The sequence below is a fragment of the Mugil cephalus genome, chromosome 6 (assembly GCF_022458985.1).
Source record: "Mugil cephalus isolate CIBA_MC_2020 chromosome 6, CIBA_Mcephalus_1.1, whole genome shotgun sequence".
Classification (NCBI taxonomy): domain Eukaryota; kingdom Metazoa; phylum Chordata; class Actinopteri; order Mugiliformes; family Mugilidae; genus Mugil; species Mugil cephalus.
This window is the reverse complement of record NC_061775.1, coordinates 5,975,340-5,993,248: the sequence shown is the minus strand read 5'-3', so window position 1 is coordinate 5,993,248 and position 17,909 is coordinate 5,975,340. Positions and strand designations below refer to the sequence as shown.

The 17,909-nt window shown below is 40.8% G+C and overlaps 1 protein-coding gene across 1 annotated transcript; it reads left to right on the top strand.

Annotated features, from left to right (window-relative positions):
• Positions 1-3,721: 3,721 nt before the first annotated feature.
• Positions 3,722-17,557, top strand: rorca (RAR-related orphan receptor C a). The gene is made up of 10 exons (XM_047587543.1): positions 3,722-4,043; positions 9,687-9,772; positions 9,947-10,088; positions 10,315-10,755; positions 10,883-11,004; positions 11,878-12,010; positions 12,803-12,910; positions 13,025-13,135; positions 14,064-14,176; positions 14,271-17,557. The coding sequence occupies exons 1-10, from the start codon at positions 4,037-4,039 to the stop codon at positions 14,430-14,432; spliced, it is 1,425 nt and encodes a 474-aa protein (XP_047443499.1). The 5' UTR covers positions 3,722-4,036; the 3' UTR covers positions 14,433-17,557.
• Positions 17,558-17,909: the final 352 nt, after the last annotated feature.

Below are 17,909 nucleotides of genomic sequence, written 5' to 3'. Positions count from 1 at the left end.
ATGCTCACATGCACATATCGTCTTTGTCACAGAGAATCTGTAATTCATTTCACACTTCATGCCCACATACACTCTCACACAACCTACACTGAGAGCCCATGACCCACCTCACATGTTTGACCATATCTTGTTCACAGATCAGCTTGGTGTCTCTGTTTTTCTGCTACAAAACTGGTTTCAAACATTTTAACTAATGCTGTGGAACACTTCCCAGCATTTTCCATCCTCAGAGACTGGACACACAAAGGCTTGTGGAGACATGTACAGACAACAATGGTGTTGACAAAGGTGAGTTTTTCTTTTTTCCACCCACACAAGCACAAGAAGAGGTGAGGCCTCTTTTTTTGTTGTTGTTGTTTTTTGTTTTTTGCATGCATTTAAATCATAGCAATGCGGAAAGGATTAGCAGTTAATTAGCGATGAAAGGAAGGGTGCAGAAAAAAAAACAGCAGATGGGAGGAATGAGATAAGAGGTAATGAACTTCCTAGCCTTATACACTGAAGCCACTGCAGGCCAGCAGCTGAAACAAAGTAATTATTCATAGAGGACTGTGGAAATGAAGGGACTTACTCATACACAGATTTGGTTTCACTCTGTAGTTTTAGATCAATGTATGTGTCAGTGTCACTTCTTTCAGAGTGATTTATATATTTATTTTCACCTGTGTTTCCCACCAAATACATGAGCACGGATCAGCAACATCAACCTGAGAAGATAAACATGAGCCTCAGCTTATTTAATATTCCTCTAAGACTCCATTTTCTATCTCACCGACATAATCTCTGCCATAATCTCATCTGGGTCCCAGATTTATCTATTAGGCTGCCTAAAGTGATGTTTGTTCCCTTATCGTTTTATTAAAGCCCTGTCACCGCTCTGAAAACGCCCGCGGTCGCTTCTTTCTTTACATGACTGTTAGATGCATTATTATCTGGGCGGAAGCAGAGCAATATCGACGAGCTAAAGGACAGACAGTGTGTACGGAAGCAGCATGGACAGATACGCCACGGTAAATGTCAGCTTTAATTGGATGCCTATCATTTGAATTTGCCTGTCAAGTCCAAATAAACAGCATGACTCCTGATGACAGGATGTGAGGCTAATGTGCACTAAGGGGAATAAATTCACCCATCTCTGGTGTCAACAGCTGCTGAGGGAGAACAAATACCCAGTCAGAAGTGAACTGAAGGGCACTCCACTTTGCTTCTTCTTTGTTTGCTTGGCTCACTAGCTCACGTCTACTTCACCTTGTCACCAGTATAATGCTGGTTGTAGCTGAGTGTTGGACGACTTTTATGAAAGCAGTGCAATACTCAAGCAGCAGGATAAGTGCAGCTTCAGATGAAAGGAGAATTTCAGTGAGATTTTTAGGCAAGTTGCTTTATCCTTTAATCAAGAAAGAAATGTCCCAAAACCACCATGGTCCCCATAGGATGGCTACTGATAACTCTGGAGATTCCAAGAGATTTCTGTTAGTTTTCTGTTTGAACATCTGTGAGGGGGATGAGCCAAAATCTAAGCTGACTCTACTTTATGTCAAGTGAGATTAAGCAGTTGGGAACATAATAAACATCAATATCAGTGATGTCCAAGCAGTAACATTGTAAAAAGTTAAACCAATGTGGATTGACCAAAAAATGCAGTGCTTGTTTTGGTGTGGCCTTTGAGTGACAGGTGGGTGACATCACAGGTCAGCAGCACCAGCCATGCTGGTCCCCTTTGCCCATTTTTTAATTTGTTGCTGGGTGGATTTAGTTTCTGCAAAGGTGGCAGCGTCTTGACCAACCTGGCGTGGGCTAAGACTCAATCTTGTCAGATTGGAACACCATTGGGATATTGAAGAGACCGGAGAGATGAAAACAGTGGAACAACAGGTCTGACCTATTGATGTGAACCTGCCTGGTTCAGGTGAAAGATAGGTACAAACCAGATTACAGCCACACAGAGAGTCAGAGTGACAGAGATTAGTGGGCATTTGAAAGAGGAGAAGGGAGCGGGTTTAGCAGGATGAAGGAGAGGAGAGGAGAGAGGATTATGGAAGCCAGAGCTTGGATCCTAAAATAATCCTCTCAGTATGCTGGGCTTTATGCTGTGTGGGGCAGAGGCCAGTTTAAGCTGTTAAATTGTAGTCATTTCATTCATGCGAAACACTCTAACATACAGAAAAGCGTTTCAGCGCACAAGCATCATTACCCCACTCTATTTTTCAAGTGTTTGATTTGTACAGGTTTCTATTTCTCTGACATAATACACAAACACATTTACTGAGTACACACACACACACATTCAATTCATCTGCCTTAATCTGGAAAGCTGGTTGAGAGCTACGTGTTTGTATGTGAAGCCCTAAGCGCCTCCTTCTTTCCTTGCTCCATGTTCTAATTTGAGTATTGCCATGGTTACGTAAGATTCAGGGTCAGGAGGTCAGTGACGTTGCAGATGAACACCGGATGGATGTGTGGCTGCTTCATGGCGACACAGACACATAATATAACCACAGAGAAGTGACAAATGAGGATCAGGAAGGAACCAATCAGAATGACAACACCATCTAAATGGTGGAAAGAGGAAGTTCACATCTGTAGAATATAATAAAGCAAAACATTCTTAGAGTACTTTCCCAGCATTGTATTTTTACACCGTACATTGAGGAAAATCTATACATCATCACTTCATTTTGTTTGAGTTGCACAAAAAAGAAAATATAAGGCCTTATATACACCGGATTTGACAAAAAAAAAAATACAGAGACGTATGCTGGCGTGCTGCCGAGAGATTGTATGAGCCAACGTGATTCAGGACAATAGCGTTGACAGTGGAAATAGACTCTCACTACGCATGCACGGCACAGAGACGGGAAAGGGAGGGCTATGAACGCTCTGTATTGCTCCACTAACCTACTTACCATAATCTCTCTCTTCTCCTCATTTCATAACTGTGCCTAAGTTACATGATACACTCGTCATCTTGCCCACGCTTGCAAATCAATTATTTTCATCAGTACTGTTATTGGTTTGTGTCAGGCTACACTGTGCCAGGGCATTTCTGCTGTTTCTCTTGTAAATACACGCTTAAACGACAACAAGAACAAAGATGTACATGATGAACATAGATAGATAGATAGATAGATAGATAGATAGATAGATAGATAGATAGATAGATAGATAGATAGATAGAAGAATTAGAATAGGCAGTAGAATTAGCTAAGGACATTTAAGGCTGTGTAATTCGCAAATTAAGTAACAGGAATATGTTATTATTTGATATAGAGAATCTATTCATATTCCAGTACCTTTAAGGACAGTTCCAGAGAATGTTCAAACCTGTGACTGTTTATGTAATAATTCAGAACGTTTAAGTATTTTTTTTTCTTAGTTAGTCTCTTTCTGTATTATTACTTAATTATTACGGATGTCACAACGGCGTAAACTAAATCATTTATTTAGCCTGTGCTAAGAGGCCTAGTGCTTGGCATATTTTGATGAAATGCGACTCGTTTTCATAGAGGAAAAATAGCATTTAGTTGCAAGTTGAAGGAAAACGATCTAGCAGGAAATAAATGTGCGCTTGTTATTAAATAGTTCCCACGCTGGGTGACTGCCAATTTGAACTGACACACTGCCACACTTTCCCACGCACGCGAGAGCCTCCTTAAAGCGCGCGCGAGGGGGAGGGGGCGCGCGTCAACTCACGGGGCACGAATGGGCACGAGGCGGGCGGTCCGCGGGGTGAGGATCATGTGTAGTCCACGCGCCGAAACTAGGTTAGAGCGAGACGCAGAGCAGGGAAGATCTCTGAGAGGAGGAGCCGTTGCTTTAGGCCATTACTTTACATAGTTAAAGGTTGCTTTTGTCTATTTCGAAGCTTGGCACGAATGAAGACAGAGTAGAAAACCCGTATGAGGATTCGTTGTTGTGACAGTTTTCAGCTGCTCCGGTTTGGAGCGAATAAGTGCGCATTGCTCTCCGTGTTTCTAGGCTTCGCCTCCACCTGGAGTTGTATGACCCGAAGAGTTGGATAGACTTCACCGCCAACATGAGAGGTGAGTTTTTGGAAATTATTCAAATTTGTTGAATTTTGTTCCACACGTCTGGTGCACGTCCAGCAACTTTCAGTGTGGCGAAGGCACTGGTTTTAAACCGACTCTGAAGTGCGTCAACAGCTTGCGCGCACTGAAACAAACTGGATTGTACGCGGAGGAAAATAAAAATAATAAAAAAAATATATGTGTCTCTAGGATCTAGGTATGTACAGCTGAAAAGGGCGATGTCAACCCAAGGACTAACAATTATTAACAATATCGCGAAAACGCGAATTATAGATTGTTTAAAATTAATTATTTTAATTACAGACCCTTTTCCAAAGACAGAGACTATGTCTTAAAATGTGTGTGCTTGGTCTGTTTGTTTAACTCTACGTAATATTGACGGTAAAATAGAACTGCGTTGCAGCTGCGGTTGGGCTACTTTATTTTCGCCGGTGAGCGACTCCAGTTATGTAAGAGAAGGGAAGGGAGGCAGTGAGCGGAGTGATTCATAAGCTGTCAAGCCGCATGGAAATCTGTTTGGAGGGACTGCTTAGGGTGGAAAAGTAGTCAGTTTTTATACATTCATTACATTTTCTTAATATACTGTTGCAACTCTTGAATTGTCACATTGTCACTATTCAGGGAATAGTTTTACAGCATTACTGCTAATAATTTGGGGCTATAATTAATCAATGTTTACCCTCCTGTTTTTTTTTTTTTTACTTTAATGGACTAGTAAATTTTTAAGTTTTACTGGTAGTTCATCAGTCAGCGTGTTTTTGTTTTCACAATCAGCATAGAGCGAGAGAGAGAGAGGAGGTGCTCCATTGACCTAGTTCCGTCATTGAGGATTACAGCAAGTGTGTGTGCGTGTGTGTGCGTGTGTGTGTAGGCGCACGGTGTGTCGTCATAACCCATGAAACAGTCTTGATCAAATCAGTTGGAACTTTAATAGATGTACGCTAGCTTTTTGTACTTAGTTTCCACAAAAAAAAAGAGAGAAGTGACAATCTATGGCAAATATTATATTTACAAACAAAAAATAAATATCTTTTTGTTGCAAGATTTACTAATTCAAAAAGATTAGTTTTGTGTTGTCCTGATGTCAAACCATCATTTGCTGCTGTGACAAGCAGGATATGGGCACAGCATGTCTACATTTAACCGTGAAACACAGCAGGGTCCAGTTAAGCTCAGCTTCCTCTGCCAGATAAGGTTTCTTACATCAGCCAGAGTGTGTGTCACTCCAGTCAAGCATGGCATGTCAATCTGATTTTGTAAAGCTTCCACATAATTTACAGGGTTACCCATAGAAAGATAAAGAGGCAAGCATACATTGTGAGGAAACTAGAGTGTAAAGCACTGTTAAAGTCACCATTATACATAGATATAGAGATAGCCATCAATGATGCCATTGCATTTATTACTCTTAATCTTATAAAGAATTCAAGCAGGTGCAATGTATTTTAATAAACAAACTTAAATAAATTACTGTTGGGTTGTATAGTTTTCCTGTGCTGATGTTGTGCAGAGCTTATAAAACTCTGTTGGAGCTGAGTTGTTAGCACAGGATCAGAGGTATGGTTGCAGTAAAGAGAAAAGGTGTCTCTGCTCTCCAAGGACACTGCTGTGCTGAGCTCAGCCTCAAAGCTGCTATCTGTTGAGTTCGCAGCCTTGGGGAAGTTCACAGCGAGTTACAGTATGTGTCAAGGTGCCCTTTCTCACTGACAACTGCATGCTAAGATTCCATTCCCCCCATCTAAAGCTTTAACTCTTCCACAATCTGCATGTCAGAATGCAAGCACAATGTCAAATTACTACCACGTATCTGTGCTCGGTCGTGAATTGTGACTGTAGTTCATTCTGCAGCACAATTTAGTGAAATTATCTAAGAATAATATTTTATTCAGTTATTTTTAACCGTTATTTATACTTAGCTGTATCTTAATGTCATTTAGATAGAACACGTATCTGTTTTCAAAGTATACATAAGGATAAGTAGCAGGCGTGGAGAGATTTTAATTCAAGGTGGCGGTGATTGCTGCTTGTACTCGTAAATTTGTTCCTGCGGTTGAGAGCAGTATGCAAAATGACATGCTGTGGACTGAATTCCTCAGTCTGGTTTTGCTTGTGTTGCAGAGGCCCACTTGGGTTTTGGCTCGGAGCAGGAGCTCACACAGCACGGTCAAGTGAATGCACTTTGTCTTTTCTGATCAATGCTGAGGGATTACAGAGGCGCAGGGTGTGAGGCATGGTTTCTTGGCAGACGCAAAGCTGTTGTTGAATACTTATTATAAGAAAAGGGAGGGAGCAGAATCAGTTTACTTATCAGAATTTACTCAGTTTACTTGTTTGATTTTAAACATTAAACGCATATTGTGTGCAGCTGACATATGGCGAGTGCAGCTGGACATACTATATCCTGCACATAATGTATATGCCCTGACATTGTATATGCACCCTATATGCTTTGACATTGCTGGTTTCCAATTATAGGGCAGGCTGTACATGAGCCCCTGTTTACACTACAGACATCCTTCTCATATTTGTCTGAGAAATCTTACAAGATATAAAAGCACGATGTAGGACAATGAATCCACACCGACATCTCTCATTGTACTGCACTGTATTTACCCGAGTAATCTCCTAAATCTGTAGTGCATTTTTAAAGAGTTTGGGGTTAGTGCCTCTGTGCTCCGTAGGTGGGTCAGAGGGTGGAGAAGGAGAGAAAAAGTCATCTTTACTGTTCACATACTGAAGATGTATAGAAAACAGCTGGCAGCTGGGGCCCTGCGCTGGGAGACACAGAAAGCGGCGCAACAACTGTATTTTAAAGAATAACTATACACTTTGCTGCACCGAGCCCTTCTGTTGGTAACTTGACCTTGCACAATATGTCATATACACCACTCCTCCCATACAGGCATCAGAAGCCCACTGAAATGTAGGTTAAGTATACAGTATGCCAGGTAAATGTAAAGAGCAAGGTAAATAGGACCTTGGACTCTGTTTGATTAGCTGGGATGAGAGGGCAAAGTCTCTCTGACTGAGGGTTTACAGCACTGATTAAGAAAGCGGTGACCATCAAACACTGACTGAATGCCTGGCTGACAAAGAAAGGATTTATAGATTACTCCATATGTTTGCGCTTAAAGGTGATTAATGGCAGCTTCTAGGAAAAAATTCTGTTTTCTTAGTTTTAAATTTTATTGTGAAGTGTTTTATTTTGATGTGTGTTGGATGTGTTTTTTTCCACACCTTGCCAGCGTGTCACACAATAAAATAATCGAGATAAGAGATATATTGAATTACAATTTCCTTATCTGTTCATTTCGCGTAAGTGAGTAATCAAGCTGTACTGGAATATCAGGATCATGTTGCATTGGAGAATACCTAAAACTGTTTTGTTGCGCAGCTCACTGTTTAAGCTATCAACAACAGTGTAATAGCTGCTCTGCACACTGATTTACACTGAACTGTGTGTACTTGAATGCAGGCTTGTGATTTGTGCAGTGTTTGTTAGCTGATAGACCCAAATGGCAGAAGGAGTCTCTGCGCCAACTGCACAAGAGTAAAAATAGATAGATGGTCTAGCTCAAAGACAGCTGAAATTTCACTCAAATACTTGACATGCTGCAGCAAGTTAAGAGCTACTATTGGCTATGTCTGCTTCCCAGCCAAATGTTACACAAGTTGTAAAATCTCCAGTGTGGCACATTGTCCCTAACAGGTTGAATTTCTCATCTCGTCTTCTCTTCTTTGTGTAATCAAATATGACACTGTTGTCTTTCCAAACCAAAAAGAAAGACGTTGTCTCCCCTTACTTAAAGTCCGGGCCCAATTTGGTCCCACCTTAAAACCTGCAATAAACCAGATTGTGTCCCTTGTGAGGCTGCCATCTCAGGCACCTCCTCCTCTTCTTCAATGGGAAACTGTGTCAGTGGAGCAGCTCCTGCTTGCTGAGTTTGAGTGTGCTGCTCAGCTGACTGGCGGGTGAGGCAGCGACTCACAAACAAAGCCTTTCGCTCAGAAGCCAATGGGAGCTCGGGAGGGTGAGGGAGGATCGGCGCACTGTTGCCAGGACAACCACCTTTGAATGAGTGTGTTCATGGAATGCGGCCAGACGGCAGTTATATAACAGGCTGAAGGGCGGGGGCGGGGGAGAGGCTCTGAAGGGGGAGCGATAAAGGGAGCAGTGGAGAAAGGGACTTTTTTTTTTTTTCCATTGCCCTTTATTTATTTATATCCTTCAGTTCTGTTTTGTTGGTCAGCACATTCTACCAAACGATACACTGTATTATTTCCCCTGTAAAGCGCAAAAATACTTTATAGGATCAAAAATATAAACATGATTTCGACATAAAAGTGGAGATTTTCAGGGTGGTGTCAAACACGGCCCTCTCTTGCTTTGTGCGATGTATGTCTCTCCCCATGCAGTGTGACTCATGTGATTAGTTGGTTGAGTGTACTTTATGAAAGCGCCTTTAGAAAACAGCAGTTTTTTGAAGAACGGTGAAGACCAGTTAAAGCCTTCTCTGTGATTTACACGTTACCTAACGCCGTGTGTGAGCCGACAAAAGTGGTTTAAGGGATTGTTTAGCACACCTTGCAGTCCCAGACAAATCAAATCTTGCATACAGTCACAGTACACCGTAACGGTCACTTATTATGTTATGCTGTTGTTATGTGATTTACAGCTCTAGGCCTTTGAACGAGGTTTGAACGTGGCAGTATGCCTTTGTCAAACCTGCTAACGTTTTGCTCATCCTGGAGGAGGAGCGACAGAGCAACAGAGAACTGTGAAACTTTATAACCCCGGGCCTCAGCTAATGCAATTGACCTGCTATTCTGGGCTTGAGGAGGCCCAGCTACTTAGATAAACAACATAATGAAAAGAACAGGCTGTCCCTGAGTAAGGCTCAAGCTTCTATACTGAACCCAAGGTGTATGACATATTCCTTTGTGCTATTGGCACGATTTTTCCTCCACCGTCCAATTACCTCAAATATAATACAGTTCGTGAGAAAGCTCAAGTCACTCTACTTGCAGTAAGCACTTATATGTTCAGGGTGATGTTTGAGATTAGTTTGAGATAAAAACAGTGACGACAGCCTCGAGGGTTTTAAGCTGCCCACTTCATTTTGTATGACTGAGGTGTTTTATTGACAATAAGTGAGGTCAGCATGATAGGCCCGAAAAGCCAACATTTAATTCTCCTGTAACGTCTCTGTACGATGTCTTACTGGACACAAAAATTCTAACAATCCTGGGTTGTTTTTCTATGTATGTTTGTGTTAATTTCCTAATGTTGTGTAACCGCTGCAATGGACACCATCTCACATATCTGACACTGAAGTAAACAACTAACAGTTGTTGGTGTTTTGATAATCTATTACACTTGTCTCTCAATTAATGGATCAAAAAAGAAAACTAAATCCACCACAGTTGGCCAGTGTTCAATATGATTGTTATAAATGTCATGTTTTACTACAAGTGCAGAAATCTTACAAATATTATTTGATGAAGATTTGCTTCAATATGAAATGACAGCAATTAGAAATAAATCTTTTATATCGGTTTCTACATTTCTACGTTTAATATTGTCTGATGATAAGTTTTGTTAATTAAACACGTTTTCTGCCCATTTTGTCTCTACAGCTCAAATAGAAGTGATTCCCTGCAAAATCTGTGGGGACAAATCATCAGGGATTCACTATGGTGTCATCACCTGTGAAGGCTGCAAGGTAAGCCATCGGTCATCTGACTGAATTGAATTATAAAAGACAGGAACAACTGGTCCCCAGTGTGTGGTTATTACCGGGCTGATTCTACTCAGATTAATAATAAGTTGTTGTGTATGATCTGCGATATCTCCTTCGGCATTTACATGCTCATAATTTGTGTGTTTTTGTTTGTAGGGTTTCTTTCGACGCAGCCAGCAGAACAATGCTATGTACTCTTGCTCACGACAGAGGAACTGCCTGATTGACCGGACCAACCGTAATCGCTGTCAGCACTGCAGGTTGCAGAAGTGTCTCGCTCTGGGCATGAGCCGTGATGGTGGGTTCAGTTACTTGATCTATGTTTCATTACTGAGCGTTTCTACCTCATCACAGTGAATGAGTCACGTACTCCGTGTTTAGCTTGTACTCTTCTCCCTTGCACTTTATTACATCACTTGCTATGCACGGTGTGAATGTCCTGAACAAAATTTTGTTTTATTCTGACAATAAAAGAATGATTGATCGAATGTTTAATCTTTCATCATTGCGCCCTCCTGTTGCAGCTGTGAAGTTTGGTCGAATGTCCAAGAAGCAGCGTGACAGCCTGTACGCTGAGGTGCAGAAACACCAGCAGTCCCAGGAGTGCGCGGGAGTTGGAGCCCGCGAGGAGAACTGTGACATGGCCGACCACGGCCGCACCTACAGAAGAGGCTCCAGCGCCACACTTAGCGACCTGGACGACATCACCACGCTGCCTGAGGGCCTGCTTTTTGACCTGCCGCTGACCCCGGAGGATGCAGGTGGAGAATACTGTAACCTGGACATGCTGGGTGGAAGTGGAGGCAGCAGCTCATCCTCTCAGAGTTCACCAGAACAGACCAACTTGGACTTTGTTGATGGCAACCACAACATAAAGCATGAGTACCAGCTATTGCATGATTCTGGTCTCTTCTCACATGCTATCCTCAACCCACTGCCCGAGGGCTGTTCCCTGCTTGAGATAGGTTCGTAGCAACCCTCAAATTCTTAGCTGTAAATCATCACTGTTATTTTTGAGCCTTAACATTATCTTTAAAATATTAAACCTAATGCAAAATTGGAAAAATAAAATAAGACTCTTCCTCTGTGCAGAGCGTATAACCCAGAATGTGGTGAAGTCCCACATTGAGACAAGCCAGTACAGCACAGAAGAACTGAAGAGAATGGCGTGGACGTTGTACGGCCCAGAAGAGACGCGCTCATACCAGATCAAGGTAAATGTGACACCAACTGCAGTTTAATATTTATTGGACATCGGCTAAAATTCTCCACTGTCCTTCTGGATGTTTGATTCATCTAAACTCTATTGTGAACTATGTTGTAGATGTAAATCAATGAAGAAAAAATACAATCAGATATAAAACATTTACCATGAGTGCAGCTCATCCATTATTGCTGTTCTCTTTCACAAGGTCAACAAGGAAATGTTTCCATTTCTTAACAACACACGTTGACGACAGCTTACTTAAAACAACCAAAAGTTTCCCTTCTGTCTCTGCAGTTTGTTGTTGCAGTAATATTGGAAAACCCAAACATTTTATCACACCATATCATTTCCCACTCAGACTCCTACTTAAGTTTTAAGGCGGCAGCTCTGAAGGCCTAGACACACAAATTCAATATCAAACAACTGGCGGCAATGAAGGCCAACTGTTGCTTGTGCCTGGGCCAAAACATTGCACTTTAACATACTTTTATGTGCATATTCAATGGCCATCAAGCACTAACAATGTGTTTCTGCATGAGAAAATGTAACCCTCACCATAAGTGTTCATACCACAAGTTATAGTCTATATTCATCATCAAATGGGAAGATCCTTGTGTGTCTTCTTGATGTTCACTTGGTTTTATCACTTGAGTTGCTCTTCTCTTGGTGTGCAAACCGAGCAGCCAGTAAGAGTGGTCTCACAGAAGAGAGAGATCACTCTGCTATCGGCCGTAGCTCTGGACATTTTATCAGATCACACAACTAAACTGTCTTTCATATCTAAAGTAGTCAGTCAGTTAAGAGCAGGTAAATACATGTTGTTGTCTCTCAAGGGTTGGAGTCCTCCTAAACCCTTTCTGTCTGATTCTTTTTCTTGCAGTCGGCTGAGGCGATGTGGCAACAATGTGCTGTCCACATCACCAATGCAATCCAGTATGTGGTAGAGTTTGCCAAGCGCATCTCCGGCTTCATGGACCTCTGTCAAAATGATCAGATCATCCTCCTCAAAGCAGGTCAGTGTGTGACACATTATACACACACCCAGCAGTCAGGAATTTGTTCTATACATTTTGTACAGTCAGTGGTGTATGTATGGTTATAACAAAGCAAAGTTTTAGCTTTGACATACATGGCTGTTGTCATATGAACAGTATATTGCCCTCAGGTTGTGGCTGAGTTCACACAGTTCCAATATCACATGCTTGCAGAGTGACTGTAAATGCTGCTTGTTGTACTTGTAAAGAAAGGAAGGCTTTGTTTTAACCATGCAGCTACTGTTTTCTCTGATCATCACCACTGTGTTATGCATCAGCTTATGAGTCACTGAGGGTTCTCGAGTGTATTAGACATAAAGGTGACATTTGTTCATTAGTGACAGCTAAAAAATTATAATTTAGAATTTAAGATAAATTTAGTTGCCATTTAACACAGGGTTACAAGAGTATGCACACAAAGGTTTTCTCACACGTCATTTAATTAGACTAATTCAGAACCTCGGTGTGAAATGTGCAAAAGGTATGCAGGGTTGACACACCCATGCACTGACAAACTCCTGAGGGCGTAGCTGGTTATATGCTTAGGAATGTGGACTAATAACAAGTTACTGGTAAAGTCAAACACATTCCTGTATCACTGATATTATATTTAAAACCCCGCCAAGTGTAACTCAGTGACAATCTGCATTATTTGCATTGATTATGATGAGCTCATCCGTTAATATATGTATTGTATAATATATAAATGTGCATATGTAACTCCTTTTTTCTTACGTGTTTTTTTTTTTTTTTTTGTGTGTGTGTCAACAGGTTGCATGGACATCCTCCTGATCCGTATGTGTCGGGCCTATAACCCCATCAACAATACATTTCTCTTTGATGGAAAGTTTGCCACTGCTCAACTTTTCAAAGCTCTAGGTGAGTCTCTGATATGAACTTTGTGAAAAGAGGAGGCTGAGATTTAAGGTCAATTTATCAGTAGTTTCTGTTTTGATTACTTACTTTTTTTTTTTTCCTTCTCCTACCCCACAGGCTGTGATGACCTTGTGAATGCAGTTTTTGACTTGGCTAAAAGCCTGAGCCGTCTACAAATGTCAGAGGAAGAGATGGCTCTTTTCAGTGCTGCTGTGCTGCTGTCACCAGGTAAGATCATATGTCTGGTAAAAAAAATACCATATGACTAAATTAAATAGTCACACTTACTAAGCTGGTGAAACTGGTGTTTCATACATTTGGCAAATCAAAGCCTCTTTGTGTGGAGAGAGTAGGTGTGAGGCTTCACCTGCACTGTTACAGTTTCTGTGCAACTCTGACGCACGTGGCTTAATCCCTGCATGCAGTGTTTTTTTAGATGTGATGACGTTAAATACTTTTAATGTTTTATGTCTCAGGTAATTATCTAACAAATTTAATATTATTCTGATTAAAATGTGTCTTTTTATATCAAGTTTTTTATATATATACATTTTTTTTTATATCAATACATATTTGGGGAAAAAAAAACATTTTTAGAGCAGGCAAAATAACTAACTATTCAGGAAGTTTATCTGCTGTATTCGTTTGCCACAGTTTGTATTGCACAGAATTTACATATTATTAGTACAACGCACACTCCACAGAATGCTACCATGATGATAATATAGTATCATCACTGGCTGGAAAGAGTTATAGATATGACCCACATACTGGATTATACTCATACTTTGCATGTGCAACAGCTAATAACTTCCCCAGATAATGCTATTTACATTCCCAATTTGAAGCCAGCCATCTAGATCATATCACGTCAGAGCATGAAAATCTGCTCACACAGCTCTGACCCAGCAACACCGTCACGCAGTGGCCATGGCAATTGGACACCTAGTGTTAAAATGTGCATGAATATGATTAAAAAAAAAAACAAGAAATGTTCGCTACCATGCAATGTTACAAAAACTTAAAAGTAATTTAGAATATTGTATATTCAATACAATACAATACAATATATATATATTGTATTTTTAAATCCAAACATGTAACATGATGGTATTAATGTATCAATTAATTAACGAATGACTTCTTTCTCCTTCAGACCGCCCCTGGCTAACAGATGTCCAGAAGATCCAGAAGTTGCAGGAGAAAGTTTACGTGGCTCTGCAGCGCTGCTTACAAAAAGGAGGGGCATCAGAAGAGAAACTAGCAAAGGTACAGAGCATGCTACAGCTGATATGCTGCACATCGTTTATCAGTTTTTATCTCTCATTCTGATTCTTACAAGTTTTCTGACTTTCCCTTCTAGATGGTGGCTAAGCTTCCCATAATGAAGTCCATCTGCAACCTTCACATTGACAAACTGGAGTTTTTCCGTCTGGTTCACCCCGAGACAGCGTATACCTTCCCCGCTTTGTATAGGGAGGTTTTTAGCAGTGAAATCACCTTCCCAGACTCGACGGAGGGCTAGAACTGTTCAGTTAAACAGCGTGATTCAACTAGTGATTGGGTGTAGGGAGAGGAAGAGAAAAATGTGGCAACCAGCTGAAGCGAAACCAACCAGCAGCTCAATGACAATCCTGCACGCTACACTTTAGCGCACACTCCTCTCACCTCTGAACTCCCGGCCCAGTGGAGCAGCGTTCACTGCCCTGTTAGCCAGTCTTTCCAACTCAACACTGCGGGAAGTACTGGGTAATGAGTGCACGTTGCCTCCTTTTAGGGAGTTAAAGAAATTATTAAAGAGTAGCATTATTTGTACTCTCAAAAATATTTTTCTATCAGAAGACCTTAAAGCTTTCATCAAGTTGAATTGCTTTCTAACATAAAGTCATTATTCTCGCAGTTCTTGTAAACTATCGTTGAATGTACCCCTCTTCCCTCAACCAGTCAGCACAGCCCTGCGCTTGATATAGAATGTACATACCTAAAGTCCTCACCAACTTTGTGGAGATTTGCAGTAATGATGCCTGTTTTCAGTTGTCGGTCTAGTAGCGGTTTATCGTTTCATTCATTCATTTTTTGTAGCACCCATATTTTGCAGTTTTGTAACATACGAACAAACTGTTTAAAGGGACCATGATCAAACTCACAAGTAGACAAGGTTTTTAAAATGGTGTGAATCATGGACAAAAATTCAGCATTTCTGTCGCCGTTGCACCCGCAATTTCTTGCACACAGAGCACAAAACATAGCACTTATGCTGAAATCAGTGTAGGTATTTTTACTAGAACACCCTCAGACAATGATAAAGTGGGCTCTTTGTTTTTTTTTTTAATTTTTTTAATGCAATCAATGACCTCAGTCCAAATACCTTTTCCCTTTGCAAATGCCACTTGAGAGTGAGAAGATTTTCAGATGTTCCTTTATGTCTGGACAAAATACAGCTATATAAGTGTGAACCACAAGCAGTTATAAAATTAAACCAGGTGGGGGGAGGGTGCTCTGGCTTACTTACTTTGGGGGTTAGGAAGATTGCTGGGAAGTCGAAGGAAAATCTGGATAATTAGCACTTATGAGTCCTCAGCTAGATAGTAAATGACCACGATATTTTACGGGTTCACACTCAAACTGCCATCTGTGAAACTTATGCTAAACCAGTCCGAAATGCTAGGCACAGCTTGTAGACAAGCTGCACGACCAAGGTGCTGGGAGACCATCCACTTCGGGGTTCTGTACTCTGAAGGAGGACCATCTGGCATTGTCGCACCTCAGCCCCCTTTGCACACGCGTGCCATCACCCAAACCTCAGCAGCTTCTCTACCCGCAAGCTCAAGGGACTCGAAAGAAATGTGGCAGTTAACTACACGGTCGGATGTTTGGATGCAATGAATAGAACGGGACGGGCGGATGGTGCCGTTATTTAAGCTCCTTAGACAACAGTAATAGGGGATTTACTGTCTGCGCCAACTCTCACTGCTTTGGGGTCGATCAGATTATGCTGCAGGATGCAGCCAAGGTGTTCTGATTGGAGAATGAAATCTTAGTCCCCGCTCCCTTACTACCTCACCCTCTACAAGCACTACATAGCACAGCAAAGGGTTGACAGAGCCATCAGCTACCCCCCTGAGTTAATATTTTTGCATTCATGCTAGGGAGTGTCTTATGAACATATAACAATTAGTTGTAAAAAAAAAAAAAAGAAAAATGTGGTGAATACACAATTGTAAAACATGTTGTTATGCAGTCACTGGACAGAAGACAAAATCAGACGCAAATGGTGACATCCTCTGGCTACTGCTCTGTAACTTCAGAGCAGTTCATGCACGTCTTTGGGTCCAGGCTAGATGGATACAGGAGAGATATCTGTAGATATCCTTCAAATTAGGCTGAAATATTGGATTACTATAAAATAAAGAAAAAAAATATACAATTTGACCATAAAGAAGCCACGAGAAAGGGTTGTTTGTAATTGGAGAACATGTTTATGTATTTTTTTAATGTTAAGTATTTTAAGACAATCACATGACAGACTTTGGATGTCTTTGTCATTGTAATATTTGCGCCTGGTTTGCTTTGCACTGCAGGGACAGTGCTGTTCGCCGTACATCATATTATCTCACGTAGTATGAAGGGGGAACTACCCTCATCTTGGTACTTACGACAGTGGCATTGTGGGATCGTGCAATAATGTCTTTCCCATTGTTCTCAGAACATTAGGCCTTTGTTGCCATGTATTACAGTTGAGTTGTCATTAGCACTCCTGCTTAGTTCATTTCTAACCACAGATAATACTATCTACAATGTAGTGTACTGAATACACAGCTAATTTATTTGCAGATCAGATTAAACGGCCAGATGGCCTTCGCAGATTGTAACAAAGTGCAATACTTTGTGTGTCGCGCCTGAGAATGTTAGATATGCTGATTTCAGTATAGTTTGTGGGTTTGTAGACTTAGGATCTGTCCAGGGGGCAGCACTTAAAATCTGCACTCACAGTTCCGCTTAGAGTCACTCAGGGAGATAGCTGGGCTCTCTGTCCTATAGCGTCTGGAGTTAGTCTAGCTAGCAAGACACCTTGCACCAACGTAGACGACCTTTAAACCTTGATCACTGTGTACAGTACATGTTCTTGTGAATGTTTGATTACAGAAGTATCAAAGATTTTACCCCCTGTCTAATATCATTATTGCATTTTTTTTTTTTTTGGAGTTTGAGTCATAGATTAAATAGGATATATAAAAGATATATATATATATATATATATAAAAGATGGATTATAATATCTGATTCTTGTGTTGGTTTTGTTGTGATCTTTTGTTTCTTAATTTTTATCCGTTTATGTACTGTTTTTCCCCCTCATCAGTTTAGTGTCCTTTTTGTCTTGGAGAGATGTAATTCTATTTTTTTAAAGAGCGTTTTTAAAAGATGTCTCCCTAAAAGTTTCTCTTTTTGTCATGATCCTTCTGTTTATGATATTTTCACTCTATTTTAAGATTATTATTATTATTAAATCAACATAGATTTTAATATGAAATAATTTATGATATGTCATGGATATAAAGCCCAAGGGGTTTTAACACAGTGAAGTGTTCTTGCACAATGGTGATACTATATGTGGATTTAAGAATGTAATAAAAGTCTTTTTACAACTAATATGAGAACCTCTTGTCTGTTTACCTTACCTTTATGATTGATTATGTTTATCTCAAAGCCTGGTCACACCAGTACACCAATCCAGGTGTTATCTGGAGGATCAGGTTCTGTTAAGATGGCGAGAAAAGATAAGACACTGTTCTTTTCAAGTCATGGATGAAATCTCAGTTCAGATTGACAATTGCCCCGATTTCCATGAGTGACAGATATTCCAAACTTACTGTGTGTCGGGTGTTTTTGTCCTGATGTAATTGATTTTTTTTTTTCTTTGAGCATACACACCACTAAAATATATAACATGGTAAGGGCCTGAGGTCATAGACTAGGTCGATGTCCGCTGTCTAATCTCCAG